At 38.7% G+C, this 26,951-nt stretch overlaps 1 protein-coding gene and 1 long non-coding RNA gene across 4 annotated transcripts in view; one reads left to right on the top strand and one right to left on the bottom strand.

Annotated features, from left to right (window-relative positions):
- The window catches only part of LOC107195284, a 108,935-nt gene that overhangs the window by 66,596 nt on the left and 15,388 nt on the right, over positions 1-26,951 (top strand). Inside the window, exons 1-5 of one of the 2 annotated variants that reach the window (XR_003044645.1) lie at positions 1-46; positions 13,022-13,160; positions 18,246-18,292; positions 20,495-20,589; positions 22,337-22,424. This is a non-coding gene — a long non-coding RNA (uncharacterized LOC107195284). The remainder of the gene's footprint in view (positions 47-13,021; positions 13,161-18,245; positions 18,293-20,494; positions 20,590-22,336; positions 22,425-26,951) is intronic. The other variant, XR_001516384.2, reaches the window with a different exon arrangement.
- The window catches only part of SGCD (sarcoglycan delta), an 818,344-nt gene continuing 791,597 nt past the window's right edge, over positions 205-26,951 (bottom strand). For both annotated transcript variants that reach the window (XM_015585199.2, XM_006906453.2), the window contains 2 exons: positions 1,976-2,099; positions 205-606 (listed from right to left, as the gene is read on the bottom strand). In XM_015585199.2, coding sequence (XP_015440685.1) covers positions 433-606; positions 1,976-2,099 — 298 coding nt within the window. In that variant the 3' untranslated portion in view covers positions 205-432. The remainder of the gene's footprint in view (positions 607-1,975; positions 2,100-26,951) is intronic.

Raw genomic sequence — 26,951 nt, 5'->3', positions numbered from 1 at the left:
TACGAGAGAATATGCGCTGTTACTCAAACATGTCGATGAGTATTTGGTAAGTGTCCAATACACTGTGTGATTCTGAAGGGTCTGGGGAATACTGGGCCCAAATTAATGTTTTGACTTTATTAGGTAGTTGGTGGGGTCGGGATGGAAATGACAGTGGATATCACAGGGTCACCCATGGTTCCTTTTGTACTGAAACCTCATTTTATACAGAGGATATATATATTTATTTATATATATTTATATATATTTATATCCACCCATACACGCAACCACACGCGTACACACACGCACGCACGCACGCGCGCACACACAGGCGCACACACAAAAGGTCTTTGATAGGCTTTCTGTGTTCTAGTAAAAATAGCTGGCAGACAGTGTCTAAAGCCAAAAAAAGGCCTTCTGCTGCCAACAGTGTCCACTGTGGATAGTCTCTCAAAGGCAGACACTTGTGTTTATCTGACAAGTGGAACCGGTTCCTGCCTGGGACAGAAATAGCCTCCCGTTGGCGCAGACGCAGATCTCGAAGACCTTCTGCCTCGTTCCGGTGGGCGTGTAGGATCCGTGAGGCAGTCTAGGTAGTTTGATTTTCGCAGCATCTAACTTAATCTGAAGGGTAAATAGGAAGGAAAGCGTTAGGGCCTGTCATTTATTCTCCTGACATTCAGAAGCAGCAGGTGAATGTTCAACTTAAATCGAATGAGCACCTACTATGTGTTGAGTATTGTAGGCGCTGGGAATTCAGAGATGAATAAAACAAAGTCTCTACCCTTCCAGAAGCTTATATTCTAGCAAGACGATGTTGCACTGGCAATGCTATATATATATTAGCATTTTGCAAAAAATTTATTATGCAGAATGTGAATAAAGTCCTAGAGTAAAATGAATTTGGAAATGCCAGCTTAATTTTCTTTACTGTGGGACTTCTTGGACCCTAAATATGCCTGTTTGTGTGGTAAGTCTTCAAGAATCTGCAGCACTTTCTGGATTTAAGTGACTGAAACGCTATGACTGATGCCTCCAGAGTCTGGATTCTGAGAGCTTTCAACTCTATACGTGATGTAGTCACTGTTTCTAAATGTGTGTGGTTTGGAATTTGTGGTTGTTTGAAGGACAGTTTTGATAACCGAATGGTTCTATCTGACTAGCTCTTTTAAAACAAATATACCAAATGATAAACCAATCAAAAGCCAGTCTTGGTATACAGAGGCAGCTGGCGATTGATTGCCTCTAAGTAGATACAAAAGGTGAAATACAGTTTAGCGTTAAAATTAAAAAACACATTTTTTTCCTCTTTTTAAAATCTGTAAATAGAAAACTTTGCTTATGAACACAATGAAGGCATTTTTAAAAGTTTGCAGTTGAATCATATTTTCTTTGGGGGTTTGGCTTACGTTGCTTGCAAAAAACACAAGCAGCCATTCTGTTCATGAAAGTGGGGTTGTGCTGGGGTAAGAATGAATATTTGCATCCTCTTATTGCCTAGTCTTTCCCTGTTGAGGTTTTGGCTCGTTCTGACTTGCGATGGCTATTGAATTAGACTTCGTTCTCAATGAAAGTAGAAACACACAACATATACTTTAAAAATGACAAGTATATTAAGTTCATCTTTAGCCAGATGTGTGCGAGAGACAGCTTAATTAAACCAGCTCCCTAAATCATATCTTAAGGTGACATGAGACAGAATTTGGAAACAGCGTTCCTTTTTATAACCATATGTATAATTCTGTGCTGGGAATACATGCTATTATCTCAGCATCTTACAAATAATGAGTCCTAATTTTTATGTGTTGTGGATTTGGTTTATCTTATTCAACATATTTGTTCCAGAAATAAAACTAAAACCTTGTGACTGGCAGCCTTTGCTGTCGCAGTGTAGGATCAACCTCAGTGGCAAAGGGAGTAACAAACCAGTTTTGGGAAAGGTTGGCTTGTTGGAACTGCATCTTTCTGGACTTCTGTCCCTCTCACCCCGTACCTCTCCGTCTTTGGACTCCAGTCTCAGCTCTGTTCTGCAGGTGGCTTCCATGTTGCCGGCTTCTGCGTTTATTTCTACTCCTTTTGGGGCCTCCATCACCAGAGACCGGGTTGGGGACTCCAACCTGAAATATACACAAGATGTTTCAGTATTTGATCAGGGAATTTTTCTAGCTTTGCCTTACAAACCTGGTCAAGTCAATGAGGGAGAACACATCTGGGCTTTATCTTAATTGCATATCACACAGGTTGTAAGGAAGGAGTTTGAGCATCCCGGCTTCATTTTATCTTATACCCAGTCAGTTATTGCTTTATTGGTACAATTAACCAAATTCTTACATAGATTTTGTTCCGTTTTAGACTAAGACAATCCCAGATCTAAACTGAGCTTCTTGAAACAGGTAGGTCTTCCTTCCACTTTGTTCTATTTTCTGTGTCTTCCACAGAGGCTGAGTTAGACGTGCTTGGACTCAAGTCACGAGGCTGCCATTATATGACCTTGGGCAAGTCTTTCTTCCAACCTCTTTTTCCAAATTTTTCAAAGCCTCCGTTTCCTCATCTATAAAGTGCTTCAAATGGTGCCTGGCACATTGTAAGTGCATAATATGTACGGACCATTACAATCAGTGCTGTTACTATTATCATCATACCAGCAAACCGTGACGAAATCTCGGGCCTTACTCAAACAGGCAGTTGTCAAAAGAAGATTTGGAACAGATCAGTGGTTGCTGGGGGTTAGAGAAGGGAAATGATTTGACTGCAAAAGAACAGCACAAAAAATGTTTTTCGGTGGTAGAACTGTTCTGGTTCTTGATGGCAGTGGGTTACATGTCTCTCTGTGAACACTCACATAATTATTCCCCCAAAAGAGTACATATGATTGTAAGTTAAAAAATAAATTGAGAGAGAGAGAATCTGCCACACTCCATGTTAATTATTGTGGCTAAACAGAGACTAACACTCCTTAGAAAGATTTTTGCCTAATTCATTTAATGTGAAAAATATTACCCATACCCTGAATAGACCAGATTTTATCATTATTACCCAACAGAAATGAATGAAGATCTTACTCTCCAGAAATGAATGAAGATCTCACTCTCTGTTACAGAGAAAATGCCTCAACTAGGAAGCAAGGACCTCAGCATGGCTCTCAGACTGCTCTGATTCCAGACCCATTTCCTGTTTTATTTCTGTGTTCCTAACTTTCAGACACTTTGAACGTGTTAACATGGACCATCACCTTGTCTACTGCTGGCTCCCTGCTCTGCTTCTACCACTCCCTACGGGTCAGGCAAACCCTCCTGGGCTTCGGGAAGTGGTAGGAAGAGCCAGCTGACCAGTGGGACACCACCACTGAGGTCCCCAGCCAAATCCCACAGGTGCCAAGAGAGGGCTCTCTCACACTTCCCAGGTCTGGGTTCCTGAGGTTTGCTTCCAGGCAGCAGCCAGCTCCACTGATTTTTGTATTTCCCATCCAGTGACTCAACCCCAGTAACAGAGAAACCACAGGTCTGTAGTACTTATGAGAGGACTGGCCTGAGCATCTGTTTAACTCATTCTTTCTTTTCTGACCTCCCTCCTGTGTGTTTAGTAAAAGTCTCCCTAGTCCTACCTTTTCCTCCTCACAAGACCTTCACGAAGTTGGTGTTGATCCAGGTGTGGTTCTGGCTCGAGTTATGATTTACTTCATTTGCATGTCTTTTTTCTCACTATAATATCAGTATGAAGAGGGCGTCTTGTCACCAGAGCAACAGGGAGTGACATCTGTGCAGGGCAGCCTTGCCTGGGACTCAGACGCAACTCGGTTGAGCTCCTCCTGTGCTCTTGGCCTCCTCTCACTCTTGAAATATGAAGATGGTTTGTGCCATTTTCTTCATTTGTCTCCTGTAAGGTCTGGCCGACTTACGTAGTTTATCCTACTTTTTCTAATGTCTTCTGTTTTCACTGACATTGATACCTTTCCCTTATGGCATCAGTTTCCTTTCTGATAAGATCACCTGCTCAACTCCAACTTCTTAATGGCACTGCTGCCGTCCACCTTCCCCAGGTGAGTGTGCTCATGCCAACTTCTCTCTTCCCCTCTTTCCTCCCTCCCCTATTTGATCTGTGAACTCACTCTCAGCCCACAACTTCTCGATACTCAGCATACCAATTCATCTCTAACCTGGACTGTTTTAATTGCCTCACAAGTTTTGTTTTTAATTTCCCCTTTTCTCCAGTGTACTTCACACGCAAATATGTCTTCCTAAAGTAAGTTTTGAATACGCCACTTCTCTTATCAAAACCATCATAAGTTCCTTAGAAAAGATCCGGACCCTTGAGCTTATTCAGCCATTTAGAATGTTAGTCTTATTTCTTGCCACAAACATCAGCTATGTTTTATTGAGCACCGACTAGGTGATGGACCCTGTGCAAAGTGCTGTCTCTTTCAATCCTCACAAAATCCCCATGAATTTGCCATTCCCTTGGTCCTAACTGTAGAAACAAGGAAATGTAAGTGACTTGCTCAGGATTGTACATCTAGTCAAAGGGCAGAGTCCATATTCAAATTCTGGTTTAGAGGACATCAAAGCCAGTTGCCTTATGACTTCCAGAAGAACTGGGCTGCTTTCCTGTCTGTCATATCTTCATGCCATTCTTTGTAATTAAATGCCACCTCTTTCTTCATGGAATTAGCCCTTGTATTTCCAGAACCAGTCTGAGGATAAGGTGATATAACTACAAATGGCTCAGTGACACATGCATCCAACTATACAGCAGTTCTCATAATTTAGTTAAACAGTTGAGATATCAAACTCGGGATACAGTGGATGTGTTCATATTTGATACATAGCATTCAAAGCAAATGACTCATACGGAAAGAAAGTTGGAGGGAAGAAAGAGCTTGATGTAGAAAAAAATGTGTGGAGCTTGGAGAACTTTATCAGATGGAGCATTGGCATTGCTGACAGGCATCAGAATTCTCTTTCCTCTTGCTCACCTGTGGGCTCTGAGACCGGTGAGAGGCTCCACGACCAGAGTGGACTCTGAAACAAGTGCTGCCTTTTCTCCTTGCTGTGAGCCTTGGAAGCACCAGGCTGCTGAGCAAGGCAGCTACTTGGAAACTGTCTTCTATTGTGAAAGGCAGGAATGACAATTTCCTGGAAGCAGACACAAAAAGGTAACTGGCTTTCTGTTTCAGAGCCCATCTGAATGTTTTTGGCTGTTAGGAATTTTTAAGTTTGTTCATATGCTCATCTTTCCATTGTGGCAAAAGCTCCTGGAGGAGCCCCGTGGGGCTGCAGAGAGCAGACGAAGCGCGGCTGAAGAGATGTGGTCAATTTCTCACCACAGATTCCCAGTCACAGCACAGTGGCTTAGATGGCACCGAGCGAGGAAAACTGGCTGGAGGCATCCTCCAGACGGCGGGAAGTGAGGATCTTGCTGGCTCTTGGAAATGAACAGGCTTCCATGAGGAAGAAGTGTGGCCCTTTTGAGGTAGGGAGGACGGGGCGAGGGAAGTCCAGGGGCCGGGCCGTGTCCTAGGGAACAGTGGTTCTCAAATGTATCAGGGTCCCCTGGAGAGCTTGTTGAAACGGACTGTTGGGCTCCAGCCCCAGTGTTTGATATATAGAGCAGGTCTACGGTGGTGCCCAAACACTTGCACTTGTCACGTGTTACCGGTGCTGCTGAAGCTGCTGGTTTGGGGACCACACCTTGAGAACTGTTCTAAAGCAAAAGTCATAATCTCAAGTATACACTAAGGCTAGACAGGTGATGTAAATGAATTACCCCTAAGACAGCTGTAAGGAAAACAACAGCCTCTGCACGGGACGTGACAAATGATGAAGATGCTCTCTATGGGGGCAGCTGCTATTCTAATCTAGCTGATTTCTGCCAGGGCTTCTGATTAAAAATAGCTTTTTTTCTGATTAAAAATAATTTTATTCTGAATCATTAAATTTTTACAATTGGTGCACAAGATTTCTGAAAATATAAATATGGTATAAAGAATGACTATGCAGTAGACCTTGTATACTCATCATCCTTTTAAAAAATTTTTTTCTTGCCTTTGAGTTCCTCTTCCTAATTCCTTCCATTTCCTTCTCTCAAGGATAACTACTATTATGAATTTTGTATTTGCTGTTTTCTTGCTTTTCTTTATAATACTACATTTGCTTCCTTAAACAATATATTGTTTACTATCATGTTTTTGAACTTTATGCATAGGATGATTCCACTTAGTATTTAGTGACTTTTTTTTTTGCCTCAACATTATGTACCTGAGATGCATCCATGTATTGAATTTCCACGGTGTTATCTTACATCATGACTTATTTGTCCATCTTTCTGTTGGACATTTGAGTTGGTTCCATGTTTTTGTCTCCACAAAGAGTGCATCTGTACACATTCTTGTACGTGGATTCTGGTGCACATTTGTAAATTCTTTTTAGGACACATATGTGAAGAGTGGCATTGCTAGCTTCTAGTATATGCATATCTACAGATTCATTAGATACTTTCCCACCAGTAGTGTATAGAGTTCTGGTTATTCTACTTTCTTGCTGGCATTTCATATTGTTTCGTATGAAATGAGTGTGAAATGGGATGCTATTGTCTTTTAAATTTACATTTCTCAGATTAGTAATGGAGTTAAGCATCTTTTGCTTTGTAAGCCATTTGAGATTCTCCTTCAGTGAAATGTCTTCTGTCTATTTTAATTTTGTTATTGTTATTTTGTGTGTGGCTTATAGTAGTACTTTACATATTCTGAAAAATATTTAGCAGTTCTGTAGACTGACAGTTTTTTTTGAGTCTGTTTTTTCACTCTGTGCTTAGCATCTTTACATGAACGAAGTTCTACATTTTAATAGCCACAGATTTATAATCTTTTCCTCTAGGGTTTGTGCTTTCTGTGTCGCATTTGAGTAACCCTTCCTTACACTGAGGTCGTATAGCTCATCTATATTTTCAATATTTTATGTTTTGCTTTTTCATTAAGTCTCTAATTCACCAGATAATTTCTGTGTATGGTGAGGTCAGAAGTGGGGGTCAGAACAGATGCAGACCAATAGGCTTGGCATCATGTATTGAAAAGCCCATATTTAGCTCTATGACAAGTGATGTTGTCATATACCCACGGGTCTCTTTTAGGGCATTCTGTGTCCATTTCATCATTCTAGTCATATATCCCTGTGACAATAATTATTTTAGCTTAAATTCTTTATATTTCATAAGGCAAGTCCTCCTACCTTGTTCTTCAAGAATGTCCTAGTTATTGGTCTTCCACATACTTTTCATAATGAACTTAAGTTTTATAAGGAAGCCCTTTTGGAATTTTGATTGGATTTATTCCCATTCCATGAACACTGCATCTGTCTCTAGTTAGGTTTTCTTTGATGCATTTCAGTAGAGTTTAACAATTTTCTCTGCGTTAAGCATATCTTTTGTGGTTATTGAAAATGGTATTTTTGTTAAAAGCATTTCTCTTACTCCTATTTCTTTTTCCTATTGTATTGCTGTTCTCTCTTTTTTTTTTTTGTATGTTGATATTTTATTTCACATTGTGACAAATTATCTTATTTTTCATAATTTGTGCACAGGTTGTTTTAGGTTTTCTTTGTAGTCACTATTTTAATTTATGACAGTTTATTCTTTTATTTCTCATGGTTTTTATTATTTTTCTTTCTATACTGTATTGCGTAAGACTGTCCAATACTGTGTGGACTAGAAGCAAAGAAACAGCAATCTCATTGCTTCCTGACTTTACAGGGAAAACGTTCAACAATTTACTATTAAGTGTGACTTTTTGTTATAGATTTTTTCCAAATTTTTATTAAAATAGGAAAGTTATCTTCTATTCTTATTTTGCTAAGAGATTCTATCATTAATGTGAACTTTATCAAGGGCTATTTTATTCTTCATATATTGAGATAATATAGTTCTCCTTAATGTGGTGAATTATATTAATTTACCAATAACAATCCACTCTTGTGATTTTTTTAAGCATTAACTCAACATTGTCATTGTGTATAATCTCTTCCTTATATCTGAAACTATTTGTTAATTTTTAAAGGATTTTGCACCTGTGTTCATAAGTGAGTTTATCCTATAATTTCTCTTTCTTAACAATATCTTTGTCAGGTTTTCTTTCTTTCCTGTATTCTAGAATTCGTCCTTTGTATGTTTAAACTCATTGATAAATCTGTTCATGGAAAAAAAATCTTATTTCCATTTTAAAAAACAATTTTAGGATTATGTAGGTTTTGTGCTTCCAGGTTTGTTTTGGTTACCTTTTCTCTTGATATCTTTCCATTTCATATAAAGGTTTGAATTTGTTGGGAAACTCTTCTTAATATCTTCATGTTAAATGTTGCCTGCATTTGTAGTTATGTCTTTTTTTTTTTTTACATTCCAAATATTTTTATTTCTTTTATTCCTCTGGAGCACTACTACCAATTATTAGTCTTTTCAAAGTGCTAACTTTTGGCTTTGTCAAAAGTTTTATGTATATTTCTAGTTCTTCAATTTTTCCTTGTCTTTTTGTTCCATATAAATTAGAAAAATTGTACAGTTGTTTTGAAGTTCTACAATGTGTTGCCTTCTTAGTTAATTTTTGTCTTTCTTAATTTTTAACATACATATTTAAAGTTATGCATTTTTCTCTGGCAGACTCCCAAAGGTGTATTTATAATATAGATGTAAATACTTTGTAATTTTAGTTTGAGTTCTCCTGTGGTCTATGAGTTTTATAGAATGGTTTTCCTTAAATTCTAAATATGTAAGATTTTCTAGGACATATTTTCTTCATTGGTTTTAAATTTTCGAACACTGATTTTGAACTGATAATCTTATATGATAATGGTTTCTATATAAAATCAATTCTTTACAAATCGAGACTAGGTTTTTGGCCCAGTATGTGTCAATTTTTATAAATATGCTCGTTTGAAAAGAATGTGTGTTCTGCAATTGGTACTATGTTCCATAGATGCCTATTAACTTAAGATATTTAATTCTTCTGTTCAAATACACACATATTTGATCTATCAGTTACTAAAAGATATATGTTATTAGAGGTGTGTTTTAAATAAATATCACCTTAGAGTTATTCTATCTTCCTTATCTAAGTATAGTGGTCTTTATTTCTTATAATGTTTTTTTGCCTTAAAATCCATTTTGCCTCTTAGTTCTCTGTTTCTGTCAGCATTTTCTCTGGAGACATTTTCCCATACTTTTAAAAATCAACCATTCTTTATGGTTGTGTTTTAGGTGTTTGTCTCATGTAACTGGATTATTTATTTTTTTTTCAGATGCCTTTTTATTGAAGGAAACTTTACATACAGTGAAATGCAGATATTTTTATTTTACTGACAAATACACATTGTATATATTTAAAGTGTACAACATGATGTTTTGATATATGTATACATTGTGAAATAACTCCCCCATTTAAGCTAATTATCCAATCTATCACCTCACATATTTACCACCCCCTCTCCTTCCCCAGTAAGAACACTTAAGATCTATTCTCTTAGCAAATTTCAAGTATACAATATATCATTATTAACTATAGTCACCATGCTGTACATTAGCTCTCCAGGACTCTTTTATTTTATAACTGAAATTTGTACCCTTCATCTAATCTCCTGTTAGATATTTGGTTGTTTTCAGTTTGGGGCCATTTTTTACAAAGTACTATGAACATTCTTCCAGAAGTCTTTTTGACAACAATCTTTTTCATTTCTCTTAAATAAGTAGCCATGAAGAAAATTACTGTTACAGAGTAGGTGTGTTTTTAAAAAGCGTGGTACTGCAGCATTTAAGATGGTCCCCAGTGATCCTTGGCTCCTGGAATTCATGCCCTTATGTAATTCTCTCTCTTCCATGTGGGTGGATGTAGTGACTTGCTTCTCTACACGAGTAGAAGATGGTAAAAGTCATGATGGGATGCCACTTAGGAGATTAGGTTATAAAAAGACAATGGCTTCCATCTTGGGTTTGTGCTCCCATTGCCTTACTCTGAGGGGAGCCAGCTGCTATGTTAAGAGCTGTCCTATGTAGATATCTAAAAACTGAGGGAGCCCATTAGCCCATAAAGAACTAAGATCCTCAATCTGTCTATAGGGAACTGAATCTTGTCAATAAGATTTGTGCATTTAGAAATGGGTCCTCCACAAATCAAGCATTTGAAGAGATCACAGCCCTGGCCAACAGCTTAACTGCAGTTTTATAACTGATCTTGAGTCAGAGGCATCACTAAATTGCACCCAGACTTCTGACCTATAGAAACTGTGAGATAATAACTGTTGTTTTAAGCTGCTAAATTTTAGGGTAATATGTGATATAGCCACAGATTAATACAATAAGAAACTGCCAAACCGTTTTCCAAGATAGTTGCACAATGGTACAGTCCTACCACCAATATCGGTGTAATTAAAGCTATTCTAGCGGCTAAAAAATGGTACTTTATTATGGTTTTCCGTTCTCCGATGACTAATGCTACTGAGTGGATTTTCATCTGGGTATTTAAAGATATTCTTTTGGAAGAGAGGTTTAAATCTTAGGCCCGATATTTTTGCAGTTTGGTTGTTTGTGTTTTTGTTATTGATTTGCTATACCTTCTGGGTAAAATTCATTTTTAGACAGACAGGTAGTCAGGTAGATAGATGGACTCACATCTATATATAGATCTCGTATCTTTCAACTTTTGCAGAAAGAAAACATTGAATTTGTTCTAAATTCTTTCCTTTCCCATATCTATTTAAAAGCCTCTGGGATTTTGATTGGAATTGAGTTGAACCTATAGATCAATTTTGGGAAGAGTTAACAATATTGAGTCTTTAATGGAATTTTTTAAAAAAAGTGTAACAGTCCAAATCCACTATTCCTGATTTACATGGTATTGTTATGTATTTTGGTTTGTGTTCTTTAATCCAGCAACATTACTGTTTTCATAATTAATGCTAATTTACATATCCATGTATTTTTCACTTATTCTTCTCTTATTTTAAGTTTCTCCCTTTTTTTTTAACATCGAGAAAATCCTTGATATTTTCTTTTAGTGAGGGTTGCAGGGCAAATCCTCAGTTTCGTTTTTCTGAAATGTCTTTAATTTGCCCTTGTGTGAAGGATTTGGGCTGGATGCACAAGCTTGCTGATAGTTATTGTCTCTCAGGAATCGAACATGTTTCTCTATATTCTGGTTCTCACTGTTGTGGTTAAGAAGTCAGCTGTCAGTCTAACTTCAATTTTAGAACTTCTGTTTGGCTCTTTTGTCTCCTGCTTTTTATCTGTGATGTTTTGCAGTGTCATTCTGATATGCCTGGATGTGGATTTCATTTTACTTACTTTACTTAAAATTTTTTTTTGACACTAAATTTGTAGTTTTGTGTCTTTCATCATTTCTGAGCAATACTCAGCTGATATGTCTTTGAAAATCGTTTTGGCTTCATTCTTTCTCCTCATTCTGAATGAAACTTGGATTAGACATTCTCACTCTAGCATTCCTATTATTCTGCTTCCCTGCTGTCTGGATGATTCTTCAGATATATTTTCATGTTTACTTATTTTTCTTGTTATCTATGTCTTATCACATCCATTGGAGTTTTACTTTTTGAGATATTTTCGTTTCCAGAAATTCTGTTCAGCTCATTTTCTAATCTGTTATTTTGTATATTTTTTAGTTTTTACTCTTTCAATTCATTCTTTGGTTTCTTTACTCCTAGTAAACATTTATTTTATACATTTCTCTGCTAATTCTTGATTTTATATGGTATTGAATTCTTGATTTATATGGTCTGAAGCGTCCATGGGTCTAAACTGGCTGCCTTGTTTCCCTTCCTTCTCTCTAAGCTCATGGTGTCTTGTTTCTGAGAGTGATTTGTACTACTCGAGTATGGATTCATATTTCTTGGGTCTTTATCTGTGAAAATTATTTGAGACTGGCATTTAAGGTGATTAGAGGATTTGCATTTGTTTCCATCAGTTACTGGTACCACTTTCGGCTTAAACTGTAAACTAATTTCTCTGCTTGAGGTAGTAGGACCACCCAGGTCATATGAATTCAAGCTACAAATGAGGGTGAGGGTCATTTCGGAGTTATCAAGCCTTTGGAGAAATGTTTTTCTCTTCCATTCAGTGCTGAGGTTAGAGACATTTCCTTTGTAGTCCTCTGGGTAAAAGGGTCAGAGATGGGGAAGACTAGGTTGATTGAATTCTATTTCATCCTTACACTGAGGATTTGGTACATTGGGGTCCCAATTTCACTGTGGGAGCTCTTAATTAGACTTCCTGCTTCAGGGGGACCCTGACATTTACTTTGTTCCCAGGACCCATGAGGCTGAAAACTGAAGCAGAATTTCATATAGTTTAGCAAGATCTGTAAAGTTACAGCTTGGCTCAATTTTCAGATTACTTCTCTGGGTTCACATGCTGTTTTAGTTTTGGACTCTGATTAATCCTAAATAATTTCTAGTTCATCAATGCATTTAAAATGTTTTAAAAATATTTTTACCCAATAGTTTTGTTTTCAACTAAAACAACTGGTCAGGGTACTTAGACTATCATGCTGCTGTACTAGAGGTCCACATATCTTATCATGAAATCACCTCATCTTTAAAGGTTGGCAACTTATTATCATTTATTATTATTTAAACCATAGATATGCCAACTTTCTGAGAGTCAGATCTGGCTTAACAGTGGCCAGTTAGCTAGAAAACTCTCTAGAAGTTTATCTGTCGGGGTTCAATTAGAGAAAGAGAGCCTCTTTGAGTGAGGTGTATATGGGTACATGATAAAAATTTAACCTTATGCAGTGTGGGAGCTGGGTAAACAGTCTACATAAGGCTGTTGTCATTGTGTGTGATGCTGGCACCAGAAGTCATCAGGATAGGCAGGCAGGCAGGGTAAATGGATATGAAGTGGGGAGAGTGAGGATAAGTCCGGAACTCAGCAGGATGAACCTGAGACAGTCTCTTAACACTTCTAGGTCTCTGATTGAGGGAGTGAGGATAAGTCCGGAACTCAGCAGGATGAACCAGAACCTGAGACAGTCTCTTAGCCCATCTAGGTCTCTGATTGAGTGGACGAAAACCCGCTGCCCTTCTTTACGAAACTAAGAATGCTAAGACCCAGGAGTTGGAGAAGCTGAAGGAGGATCCATTGACAGCTGGAGGATCTAAAGAATGGGGCTGCCCCACACCAACAAGGTGAGCTGGCAGGTGATCTCCAACAGAGCCTGGTACCCTGCACCACCTTCCAGTGTAAAAAAAAAAATGTGGCTGTGGTTTTGCCCCCACCTTCCAAACCTCATGCAGCCCCCCTAGCTCAGAGAAGGGATTTCCTGAAAATGTGGTACTGGCTTGGCTTAGTTGGAACAATACAAATCCATACCATTATGTCATCCTGTTTTAAATGGCTGCTTTGGCTTAAACACACTGTACTCAGTGGAATCAATTTCAACTTCCGATATAGAAACTGGTTGAAATAAAATAAGCACCTACCAAAGGTGAGAAGAAACTTGGGCTTTTCTAATTATATAGGATCTACTTTTAAGTCAAGCCAGGGTTCCTTTGAAATTCACCCTTCTCACGTATGCAGTAGCTATTTAAATTTTATGTATGAAGCTGTGTGTTTAGAGATCTGTCTTTAAATCCTGAGTAGAAAACCTAAGCAGAGTATTCTAGGGTTCATCTCTAATGATTGAAGAAATGGGTTGGATACTGTCATTTGAAGGCCTTTTCTTTCAGAAAAGCAATGATATTCTGTCCTTTAGAGCAAAGCCATTTTGAAATTTGCTTTTATGAAAGGTAAGCCATATCATCACAAAACACTCTTTTGAATCAACCCTTTTTTCCCCCAGTGTAGAGCTTGTTAGTTTATTTAATAAACATTTATTATACTAGACCTAAGGGGACAGAGAAATGGCCTGTGTCCCAGACTGGCAGAGTCATTAGGAAGTGGCTCATTTATTTGGATAACATTTATTGAATTCTTATTCGCAAAATGCTGGGGTGATAGTTGTAAACAATATAGACCTAATCTCTGCCTTAGTGAGTTTAGGTGCCATTGAGGATGAGATACTTTAAGCAACTATTTGTTTATGGTGGTGAGGAATCCTTGTTGAAGTACAGAGGATTATAAGAATTTATATAACTGAGGACTGGCTTGTAGGAAGAGTTGGGGTCTGGAAAGGCTTATGTTGACATCTGAAGAATGAGAAGGAGTGGGCCAAACATATGGAGTAGCATGCATGGACACCTTTAGGGAAAAAATAGTTTTGTAGCTTAAAAAAAATGGAAAGAAGGTTGCTAGAGAATGTGATATTAATAAGAAGAGGTAAGAGAGGGGTTAGGCATGGCCTTGCAGAATATGGCGAGACAATAAAGGATTTTAAATGGAGTGGGGGGTATAAGGGCATAAAAAGATAACAGACAACATGATCCGATGTCCGCGTTTGAACGATTACTGTGATTGTGATGATTAATTTTATGTGTCAACTTGACCGAGCCACAGGGTGCCCAAACATTTGGTCAGACATGACTCTGGTGTGTGTCTATGAAGGTGTTTCTGAATGAGATTAACATTGGAATTAGTGGGCCCAGTAAAGCAGATTATCCTCCCTAATATGGGTGGCCTCATCTAGTCAATCAAAGCCCAAATAGAATGAAAGGCTGAGTAACAGACCTTTGCCTTCCCTGACTACCTGAGCAGGGACATTGGTCTTCTGCCCTCAGACTTCGACTTATACCATCAGCTTGCTGACTGCCGATCTTAGGACTTCTCAGCCTTCATAATCAGGTGAACCAATTCCTTATGATAAATCTCAATCTATATATACTACATTAGTCAGAGTTCTCTAGATACATAGAACCAACATACATGTGTATGTTTGCATGTATATATATGTATGTGTATATATACACACACACATATGTGTGCATAAAATTATATATGTATCTGGCTACTGAGTAGAGAGAGGATAAGAAAGGACGAGAAGATTGCGAGGAGAAGAGCGTGACTTGGATTTGGTGATGGAATGAATCAAAAATGATTTCCAGTGTTGTGGGTTTTATAATGGTAGAGTCTGTGGGTCAGCCACTAAAATAGGAAGAGTGTAAGCAAAGAAAACTGAGTTGAGTTTTAGATATGTTGAATTGGAGGTGTTTGAAATGTCAAGGGGAAATGTGGCTATGCAGGGCTAGAGACAGAAAAGAGGGAGGTATGTTCGATCGTGGTTGGCAGCATATTCCCATATTGCTGAGTTAATTGTAGTATGTATATGCAGCCTCAATGAAAACATAATTGGAATCCCTCGTTTGGCCTGGTGAGACTGGGAAGGTGCGCTCTGGGAACTGGTGGTCTCAGCCGAGTGACTATATAGGTGGCATCCTACCAGGGTGAATGTTTCCTCTGAGGTGCTCTCATTCTATAGGCAGAAACAAAGCAAAATCCTGACCAGAGTCCTAAAGAGCCCAGACTCTGTTTGTTGTTCTCTGAGCTGGTTTTGCAGCTCCTGTGTGGCTGAAGGACTATGACAAGGAGGAACTTGGTCATGTCTCTTAGGTGTAGGAAGCCCTGAGCAGCTGTTTATGGAACCATCACTTCCTGGCACATTTCTGCATTCACTTCAAACCTCTCCTTCTTTGCTTAAATTCCATGTCAAGTACCTGTGAAATATGGCATCACAACAGGGTCCCTTTCCTCCTCAGTTATACTCAGAAGTGTCATGAATCAAAAACAAAAAACCCCCACAAAACTTAAAATGCTATCACAAGGTCTGTTTTTAAAACTCAGAGAATAATTTATTTGCTGTTGGCATTATCAGTTTGTTCTCTCTGTTTCAAGCTCATTTTTTGTTGAAATTGTTTTTTGTTGAAACAGTGATTACTTATCTAGATTTCTCGTTTTCATTTCCTTCATCATCAGAATCTACATTAATCACTTCTAAGCCTGGACAAGCTTTTAGATGATATTTTGCTCCCATCTTCAGAGAATAGAGACAATGGCTTTCATTACTTTGGGAAGCGACCTTCAAAACATCATAAAAACTGAGCAATACATGGGGAACTGAAACAGCAGAGGGTTAGCACCTCAGTCTTTCCTAGGAAAGAGCAGATTCACACTAACACCAACACCTAGGTTACTCTGAGTTCTGTGCTTGAGGAAAAAAAAAATGAATTATAATTGAAAGGGAAATGATTTAGAAAAAAGCACTGGGAGGGTTTGTAAGGTTGGTGGTGCTTGGGTCGATCGAAGGGAGTTCTTGGATTGGCTGAAGCCCATGGTTGGGATATTTCAATTCAATCAGAATCACATGGGAGCTTTCAAAACTTGGGCCACATCTCATACAAATTAAATCAGAATTCCAGGGCATATGAATTTTAAACAATTCATTTGGCGATGATTACAAATCACTGACTTTGACTTAGCAGATCTCTGTATGTGTCACAGATATACCATCTTTAACATGGATCCCTACCATCTGGCTGATGGGAATAGAATGGTTATGATATTGCTTCTGGGAGAAAAATAGCCCAGGTTATAACCTCAGGAGCTAAGTTATGTACTTGACAAAATGAAGACCTGCAGTGCCTACTCTGTGGGTCCATTGCATACCTGGGTCACTTGCATTTTTAAGTTGCTGATCTGATGATCCTGTGTTTATAAAATTTTAGTGTACCGGTAGGACTCTTTACTTGGAGGGTACATATTTCTCAAATAATTTCTTCATTGATCTGAAAGTTCATTAGCTCTCATTGAATCTTCAAGAGCTCAAAGTTGAATTCCCATTTCAAGAAAAGTACCATAATTTGGTCGTGCTGTTGGATAACCGCTAATGCAGCAACAACCATTCTGGAAAAACTGCTTTGTTTCAGCGTAAATGGGCCACCTAAAGTAATGGTGAGATTTTGATGCTAGACAACTTTCAGAACATGGTGCTGGCTACCATTGTGTTAAATACTGTGGTCCATTTAGTTTTCAGCTCAAAAAATTCATAATGCTCCCTCTGACCTTTGGGACTCATACTGTATTTCTGAATTAGGCATTCATAAAGTCTGATTCATAGGAATCTCAGAGGCCTCAAACGGAAGCCTAGTGTCAAGTCCAGGGACAGATTTGAGGTGCACATATCAGTAAATTTATATTCTATGCCCTGCACGGTGGGTACTTTTCACACCCATCTGGTATTTACTGCCAGCCCTACTCGTGAGAAGAGGCAGTGGAGCCTGGGAGGTTAAATGTCATGGTCTAGACCACATGCCTAGAGAGTCGTAGGGCAAACCCAGGCCTCCTGAATCCTAGCTAATATGTTTTATAATATTGCATGGTTCTGAGTATTGAAAAGTAGTACACATATTGAGTGGAAACCTCATCCTGTAACCTGCTATGTCATCTGGAGTTCCCATAGGTTTGTGACCCAAATTTTAAAGACGAGCATTTGCTTTTAACAAGCAATTTGGTTATCCTGAGGTTTCCTTCAGCAAATCCTTCAGTGAGTGGACGTGAGAGCCCCTCCTGGTCACCCTGCCTGTAACAAATGGTAGGTCTACCTGGCCCATCCGCTAACCTTCTTCTTACTATGTCTGTTCTCTTGTCATGCTTCAAGTCTCATTTAAATGTCACCACTTTAGAGAGGCCTTCCCCTGACCATCCCTTCTCTCACCCAGTGACACTCCTTCATGCCATTGACCACAATTTGTAATGATTTGTTTACTTGTTTTAATCTTTCTTCTTCTAGAATAAACTCTGTAAGAGAAGTCACTCCACTAGATTTATGCCCAGCATCGAGAATGTTGTCTGGTATTCAGTAAATGTGTTGGAGCAATGTCCTTCTTAGATTCTGCTACACAGCATTGAAGATAGTGCTCCTGTCATGTTCTGAGTAAGGTCCAGGACTGAAAAATCCCCTTTCCTCTCCTCCTCTCACCTTATTGGTATGAGTCTGGATAATTTATTATTGTAATCTAATTACATTAGAATTGGCAGCCATGTTAGCATTCTCTCATACGAGTTTAGACCAAAATAAATAAATCCCTTAGTTTGTGCCCTATTTTGCTAGTAACTGTCTCATTCTATGTTTGTGCTGCTAGAGCCGTAGTTTCCCCCTCCTAAAATTTGTAATCTAAATTTCTTGGGAGGGAATATGGAATGGCGGTTTAAAGCCTCAGAGTCAGGATTCTGAGTCCAAGCACTTCCATCTGCTGGATGTTTGCCTTGGGAAAAATGGCTCACCCTTTTTGAGGCTCAGCTGTTTCTCATCTTCACTAGGGATAACAGTATCTCCCTTACAGGACTGGAAATGCAGGTGAAGCCTCGGTCGAGTACACAGGATGTGCTGGTAAGTGACAGCTTTTATTACCATATTCATTCAGATAAAAATTCTGTCACATCTATTCCCCTCTGGCTTCCTTAACATTTCATCATCCACAAGAGGCAGCCTGGTTTACCTAGTGGCCACGTTACAGACTTGACTAAAAGCTTGACTGCCAACAGTAATTCTAATACAAAAAAATCAAAGGCTAGAGGCCAAAGAAGTCCATTTTTTCTTCACACAGTTTTTGACTGTTATGAAATTTACTAAAATGTCGATGACTTTGAGAGGGGAAAATCTTGACAGATTCTCTGTAGAATTTGTCAATTACTTTTGCCAGAAGTAAAAACTGATCATAAATATAGTGCCTTCGTAGTCTAACATGGGCTGCCGAACAATGATTAGAAGCTTAAATCTTGTAGCAAATCATGTTTCTCAGAACTGAGGTTTCCAAGGTGACTGCTTAAGAAACTACAGACGTGATAACTGCAGTTTCTGGAGAAGCTTCTCTGGTCCTTCCTGGACCCTACCATCTCCGAACCATTACATTCTTTACGCTGGGAGAGTCTTCTCAAATGAGAAAGGAACTAAATAATTGATTTAAATATCAAAGAAATTATGTACATTTCCACACTCCCAGCTCTCATTAATGAGAGTAATAACTCTCAAGTCTTCTCAATAAGATCTGACGCTCTCTGAATGTTTAATGATCCATGCAACTAACCTGACTCTATGTGTGCCTCTTTGTGGATGATGAAATGTATAGGCTGTCAATTATTTTAACAAAGAATAAAAATTAAATTCACAAACATTATTTAGATTTTTCCTTTACATGAAATCACTAGCTTCAATCTGGATTGGAAGTCAATTCAGCCCCATGGGACATTGTGTTATTGTAGAGGGAGCACTGGACTAGGAGTGGATTCTTAGTACCAGGTTTGCCACTAAGTTGTCATGGCGACCCACTCTCCTTTATGCAATGAGAGGGCTGGAGTAGCAGTTGAAATAGTTCCTCTACCAGCCCTAAAGTCCACTTTGTTACAGATTTTGGCAGAATAACAGCAAGTGAGTGTGTTGACTGCCATATGATCATAATGCAAGAGATCACAACGATCTCGCTTTAGCTTCAATGCTAATACTCAGTAGACATCTTAAAGAATACTCTGCATCTGTTTGTGTATATGTTGTATAAGAATCCTTGTCTGTGGGGACCAAAACCAGTGAGCTACATAGCTCTAAGAAGGCTGAAAAGCAGAAATTAATATCTCACATGCGAATAATTATACTTTATTCGTTTAATTTTGTAAAAGCCATTTAATAAAAAATTATACTCACCACGTATTAGGCTCTGTACTAGTAAAACGATTCTAGAATGAAGTCATTATACTGTTAATATTGTTATTCACCCCTGTTTTACACACAGGGAAAGTGAGGCTGGGGAAGTTATGCCAAAGGTCACACAGCGAGGAGGGAGTAGCTGTTTCAACCACAGCTCTATCACCAGAGCCCACATTTTTAAGAGCTATCCTGAAACTGCTTCTATTTACTGAGAATGAGCAAATGTTAGAATAACAGAACTAAGTTTTAGGACTCTAGGGGAAAAGTAAATGACAATCAAGTAAAACTTAGGAAGTACCTTATTTGTGTTGAAGGACATTTCGGATGTGAATATATCATTTAAAATTTCCATTTTTGGTCCAGCCATGAAATAATTAATTTGGTTATTGACAACCCATTCCAGGATCCTCTCTTAGTTAAAAGGCTAACTATAGGAAGCCCAGAGTAGCATTGGAAAGCACCGTGGACAGAGGTCCCTGATTTGTGAATGCTTAATAATAATAATGATCACGAGGGGCTGAGCCTGTACATGCTTTGGACGTTCACATGGCCCAGGGCATCCACCACAGTACCAGGTAGAATCCCTATTGAACAGGTGAGGTTCACTAAGGTGCAGTGATTTGCCCAAGGCCACCCAGTCACTTGACTCACAGAGGTGGGATGCTGTTTGACCAGGACTGTCTGGCTTCAAAGTAGCCTTCTTAAAACCTTTCATTGAGTTATCATCTATCACAGACTATGTTCCTATGGGCACAGGACCCACTAAACAGCCAGAGTTTACTGTATTCAGCTTATACAATTTTGTGTTCAATGGCATAAAATATCCCTATTTAATGGAAAAATCATGTTTTAATTTATCATTGGCTAAATTATTTGATTTCTACATTTAAGCAAAACATTCTTGAGGAAGACGTGTCAAGTTCTACAGTTTTATGTATCCCAGTTCGAGTATCCTAGTTCGAGAAGCAGCTGTGCAATGAAGCAGAGTAAGTAAACACTGAATCTGGGGTCTGACATTCCACTTAGTAGCTGTGTGAGCTTAGATGCTTAACTTATCTATAAAAATGAAGATTCCAACAGTCACCTTATACAGCTATGTTTATATAGTGAGTGCTTAGTACAGGTTTAGACTACTCTATCCTAATTCAAGTAGGAGGAGGAAGGCTCTTAAACATGGCTAGTTCGAGATGTTAGAAAAAAAAATTCTCTTCTGCTCTCGTTTTGATTGTTGGTTACCTGTTAAAAGCATGATTTCATTTCAATCCGCAGATGGCCTTTAGGGATTTTTTGCTCTTCATCTCGGTTTGTTGAAGAGCTAAGTAGAATGGTTTTACTCGCTAAAGCAGATCACAAAGTTGCAAAACTCTGAAAATAACTGTTGATCTGTTTTTACTTCAGATCCTTCAGTGGGGTGAGGGTGGGTGGTCCTTTTTAGTCATGCCTATGTCTGGTGTTGAGACTACTGCTCATTTCTCTGTTCATGTGTTACTTTTATCACATAACAAATAGAGGAAAAAATGCTTTTATAATGCCATTTAAATAAAAGCTCACCCTAGAACTCAGGATGTCTCCTTAAAAAGTCAGAATAGGAAGACAGAGACAGACCTTGCAGCTCAGTCTCAAAGGCCTTTACTCCAACCCACTGTTAGAAACATTTCTGTTCACATACGTGGGAGATTTTCATTTGCAGGATATAGATTAACCTAGGTCCTGTTGCAAGGAAAATCATGGGAACAGTAAAGGCATGTGGCCGTGAGGGCAAGATCTTGTTTACAAAGGAACAATCATAGTATGATAATATGCTATTCTTTACTCAGTCATAACAAGGTAAGTAAAAAGTCTCAGAAAAATCCAAGAATGAAATATAGTATATAGTATATTTTGATGTAAAGCAAATTCTTTACACGATGGAGATATCGCTGCTAACAATAATGTTTGTTTATTATAAGGCATTAAAATAAATCTTTTTTTCAATTACTTTCTAATGAATGTACCAATTACCTTTTGAATGGTGACATATGGCTGTAATCTATTCCAGTGGGAATAAAGCTTGCTTATACAGGGTTTCAAGGACTCCCTCCTGAGCTACATTAATTATCGATATAAACAAAGATAGAAGATTATCATCACATTTATCGATAAATCCTGAACCTCATTGCAATATAGTTTTCTAGGTTAGACAGCATTAATCATCAGGCAATTTCCAACAGTTATGGTGCAAAAGGGATGTTTCTGCGAGCCAGCTGACTTGGGAGCAGGTTTATTAATGTGGTTGAATCCTGGAGTAACTGGGGAAAAAGTCAAATAGCCATTGTGCAGGATATAGTTAAAAAATAATGCTCTTAGACAACTGGAGGGCAATCTATTGGCTAACAGCTATCACAGGAAAACTTGACCTTGGTGTTGAGACCACGTCCTTCCACATTCTATGCTATCATATCCCCATGGGTTTCAGAAGAGGCTCTGAGTTCTGCCATGAAGTAGTCTTCCTTGTTTATCTTCTAAAAACTTCGTGGGCTTTGGTTTACTCACCGCTAGATGACCATACTGCTAGTACTGGCCTCATGGGACTTTGGGAAGATTACATGCGATATTGAATATAAGACACTTAGTGCCTGGCATGTTTTGATAGTTCAGAGACGTTAACTATTTTATCATAGATGGAGTCAAGCAATTTAATATTCATAAGATACAAACTTTTTCCTATTCTTATCTCCTCAACCTACCTTTTAGATTTTACATCAACAAGAAACTTCTGTAAATAATGGAAGGTGATTTGTCAAGGGAAATGCATTGCTTACCTTCCCTGTTTGCCACTGTGGTAGGTAATTTATACATATAATCTTTAGTTCATGACTTATATTGTATTATTGTCATTTTATATATGAAGAAACAGAGAAAAAATGGATTTACATTAAGGAACACACAGGTAAGCAGCTGAGTTAGGATTCAAATCTAAATTTAACATCACAGTTTGTATTCTTTCCAGTGTGCTTAAGAATTCGGTTTCTAGTGTCTACCTAGAAAGACCAATATTCTGACATCCTTTTGTCAACTTCTGCTGAAAATTTACTAACATTTTGAATCACTCTAAGAACTTGAGTTTCTTGAGTTCTTTATGTCTTAAAGAATTGACCAGAAGATGATATATTGGTTTATCTGTATTGTCACATCTGCCTTTACCTGGATGGATCAACTACTGAACACTGTCTCTTCAGCTAGTCAGGCTTGGCTGGGTACTAGCCATAGTGGTTAGTACCGAGAATCTAATAAGGTACTGTGTAAGATTTAATTACTGTCCCTGTTTTGCATATGAGGAAATTGAGGCACAGAGGAAGGTTAGAGTAATTGCCCACATTCACATAGCTAGGTCACAGCGAAAGTGGAATTTGAACCCAAGCAGTCTGGTTCTGAAATGAGTATTCACTGTACTGCCTCTGCCAGAGCAGACAAACCTGTAAACTGACAACTGAAACATAGCAGAAAGCACTTATTATAAGAGAAGGACAATAAGGCAGAGGCTCTGGGGTGGTAGGTTAATTCACTTAGAGGGGGAGCTTAGGAAAGTCTCCCAGGAAGAAAGTAACCGGTGATGGGAAGGAGACTTAGCAGGGTGAGCTAAGGTGTTTGTTATACATAAAGAGGGTGGAGGTGAGGACAGGCCATCAGGACCTTGTTGGCCTAAAAAGGTGCTGTGGACTCTGTCCTCTGAAGGATGTGAAACAGTGACCTGGTAGGACTGTTTAGAGAGACCATCTGGCTTCAGGAAAGAGAAAACTCTGCAGGGCAGGCAAGACAGAATGCAGTCAGGCAGGTTAGGGGGCTAATGGAAAGGGAAGTGACATCCAGATTCGGGAAATGTCTTGCTGTTGCCATTTACTAAGCTTGCCAGCAGGCACAGATGGAAGTGGTGCTGACGGGCTGGTTTTAGAAATGCTGAGGTGCTTGTGGCATGCTCAGGAAAGATGGACAGTGGGTGGGGCTATTGTGATAGGAAGCAAGGTCTCTGAAAAAGAATTAAAGATGCCAATATATCTAAAATTGTTAAGCGTAGCCATCTTCAAGATGGATTACATGAAGACAATACTTAGATACAAAATAAGATCGGTGACGTAAATATGGTTGAGAAGTATAAACTTCTTGGGAGATGACTGAATTCTGAAAAAGCCTCAAAGAGCCAGTCCTAGAGTTCCTTAGATGCCAGAAAATAGAAAGCATAAAATTAATAATTAACCAAGGAGAAATATGGATGTATGGATTAATAACCATCAAGAAAATTGAGTTGATTGTAAAGCAGACAGCTCTTCTTTTCTCTCCTAAGATTGGAAGAAAATCGCATGGTGTTACAGACATGTTAGTCAGTTGGGCAGGCCTGCCTATGTCCTTCCTCAGAGATTCTGCTCCAACGACCTCCACAGTAGGCTGTGTGAGGCCTAACTGCACTGAGATGTTTGGAGTTGATTTTGAGACTAGCCAGTTTCTGTTTACCACTCTGACTAGGACCAAACAAAAGCAGGGAGCACTTATCTACAGAGAAAGGGATAACTGCCTTCCAGACGAAGACCCAATTTCTAATAATGGAACCACCCTTGAGGACTGGCTGAGCGGAGACCCAGCAGGTCCCACGCCCGTACAGTGGCTGTTAAGAATCAAGATATCTCAGCTATGGAGGCACCCCTTAAGCAGTGAGAGGGTCCCAGCCCCACAATGGGTTCCCAGAGATTCCTCTACACAAGTGGCCTGCTTCAGCTCGCATTGCAGAATTTCCTAAAAATCTCTCAAAGAGCCACAAACCCCCAACAAGAAGCAACCTGCCTCGGCGTGCCCTGTACCTCTTGCTAAGTGGCCCCAAGCCTAGCATAAGCAGCAGTCAGACTTGGATCACAGCTTCAGCTAAGTAGGCACATGTGACCATCAATTTAAAATAGACTGCTATAAACACAGCTTGGTGTAGATGAGGCACGTGGTAATCACAAAACAGAAATCTATAAGAGATATACAAGAACTAGAGAAAGGAATCCAAACCCAGCACTACATGCAATGAAAGTCATCAACATGCAAGAGAATATGCATCTATCAATAACTATTTTAAATGCTCCAATCACAAGACGTGAGGGTGGCTGAATGGATTAAAAAACAAGACCCGTACATAGGATGTCTTTAAGAGACCCACTTCAGACTGAAAGACACACACAGACTGAAAGTAAAGGGATGGAAAAAGGTATTTCATGTAAATGAAAAAAAAAAAAACAAACAAACTGGGGTAGCAATACTTATATCAGACGAAATAGACATTAAAACAGAGGTTGTAACAAGAGACAAAGGGCATTTCATAATGATAAGGGACCTAAATATATAAAGCAAATAGTGATGAGCATAAGGGCAGAGAGAAACAGTAAGAGTAGGGGACTTGAATACCACATTGACATTATTAGATCATCTAGAAAGAAAATCAACAAGGGAACAGTGGCCTTAAATGACACATTAGGCCAGATGGACTTAATTGACATTTTTAGGACATTTCATCCCAAAGCAGAACATACATTCTTTTCAAGTACACTTGGAACATTTTCCAGGATAAACTACATGCTAGGCCACAAAATAAGCTGAGGAATTTAAGAAGATTGAAATCATATCAAGTATCTTCTCCGATCAAAAAGGTATGAAACTAGAAATCAATTATAAGAAGAAAACTCAAAAACACCCAAATACGTGGAGGCTAAATATCATGCTACTAAATAGATTAACAATGAGATCAGGGAAGAAATCAAAAGACATCTTGAGACAAATGAAATCACAATGACCCTAACTTTATGGGACTCAGCCAAAACAGTTCTTCTAAGAGGAAAATTTATAGCAATACGGGCCTCCCTGAAGAAATAAGAAAAATCTCAATCTAATGTTATACCTAAAGAAGCTAGAAAAAGAACAAAGCAAGCCCAAAGTGAGTGGGAGAAAGGAAATCATAAAAGTCAGAGAGGAAATAGAGTCTAAAAAACAATAGAAAAGATCAATGAAACCAAGAGCTGGTTCTTTAAAAAGATACAACTGATCAGGAAAAAAAAAAAAAAAAAGAGAGAAGGCCTAAATAAACAAGACCAGAAATGAAAAAGTGACACCACCACAGAAATACAAAGGATTATAAGAAAACACTGCAATTATATGCCAACAAATTGGACAACCTGGAAAAAATGGATAAATTCCTAGAAACACAATCTTCTGAGACCGAATTTGAAACCCATCAGGCCTGTCTTTGGATTATATCTGATACTCCTGTTTCTAATACATTCTACAACCTAGCGGAGATAGACTAGTTTCTTTAAACCCATTGATTCTATGCTCAGACAACTTTAATCAGATGCCCAAGTGGTTCTATGACAATCTATTGATGAATCATAGAAGCTCAGTGTCAGGAGGTTTTAGTTAAGCTCTCCTTGGATAAATGGTTCTGTAAGACAATAATTCTAACATGTGATGCTCCTTGATCAAGCTTGACCCTCCCCGGAGGTAGTGTAAGTCATTCTTGGCATCACCATTCCAGACAATTCCTTAGAACTCCAGACTTGTATTGTTATCGATACCTCATTATTGTGTTTCATCTCAGACATCCAAACTTAACATTTCCCCAGTTTAAGCACAGTGCTTGCTATCAGCGCTTGCTATCCCAGTAAGTGGCACTGCCACACTTACTGTCTAGGATTCATTCCTCATATGATAGAGACCCTGAAGAACACAATGTGAAAGGCTTAGTAAAAATAAGCATGCTCATATAAGTCTTAGAGAAGTTATATTTTACTGTGACGTGCACAAAGGACACATTCTCAGTAAAACTCACTGGGAGATCTCAAGTCACTCTAGATCCTCCCAGAGGATGGGCTCAGGTTGGTGACTATGTGGTTATGTCTTCAGGGAGAGGTTCCACCTGTTTGCAGAAAGCCCCAAGTGGAGGCTTAACAAATACTTATACCCTCTAAAAACATCACTCTAAAACTCCAGCACAATTAACTTAAAAAATGCTTTTAGAAAGCCATGTCACCTAGAAAAACATTCAATTATGATACTTTTCTACGCTACAGTTCTGTCTTGCTCCCTTACCCAGAAGTTACATAATAGTGATCAGGCATCCGATATGAGCATCACATTCAACTCTGTAATGATACCCAGTGCCTGGCCATGTGCAGGAGGTTATTTTCCATGTTAGATGACTGGCAGGTGCTAAAGGTGGCAGACCTACTCAGGGATTATTACAGTCATCTTGTCCTCCCTTACCTCGCAAATTCCAATCACCGTCATACCCATTGGTTTTATCTCCTATATATTGAAATCTGTCATTTGTTTCAACACCCCC

The sequence above is a fragment of the Pteropus alecto genome, unplaced genomic scaffold (genome assembly GCF_000325575.1).
Source record: "Pteropus alecto unplaced genomic scaffold, ASM32557v1 scaffold40, whole genome shotgun sequence".
Classification (NCBI taxonomy): Eukaryota; Metazoa; Chordata; class Mammalia; order Chiroptera; family Pteropodidae; genus Pteropus; species Pteropus alecto.
This window is presented reverse-complemented; position numbering and strand designations above follow the sequence as displayed.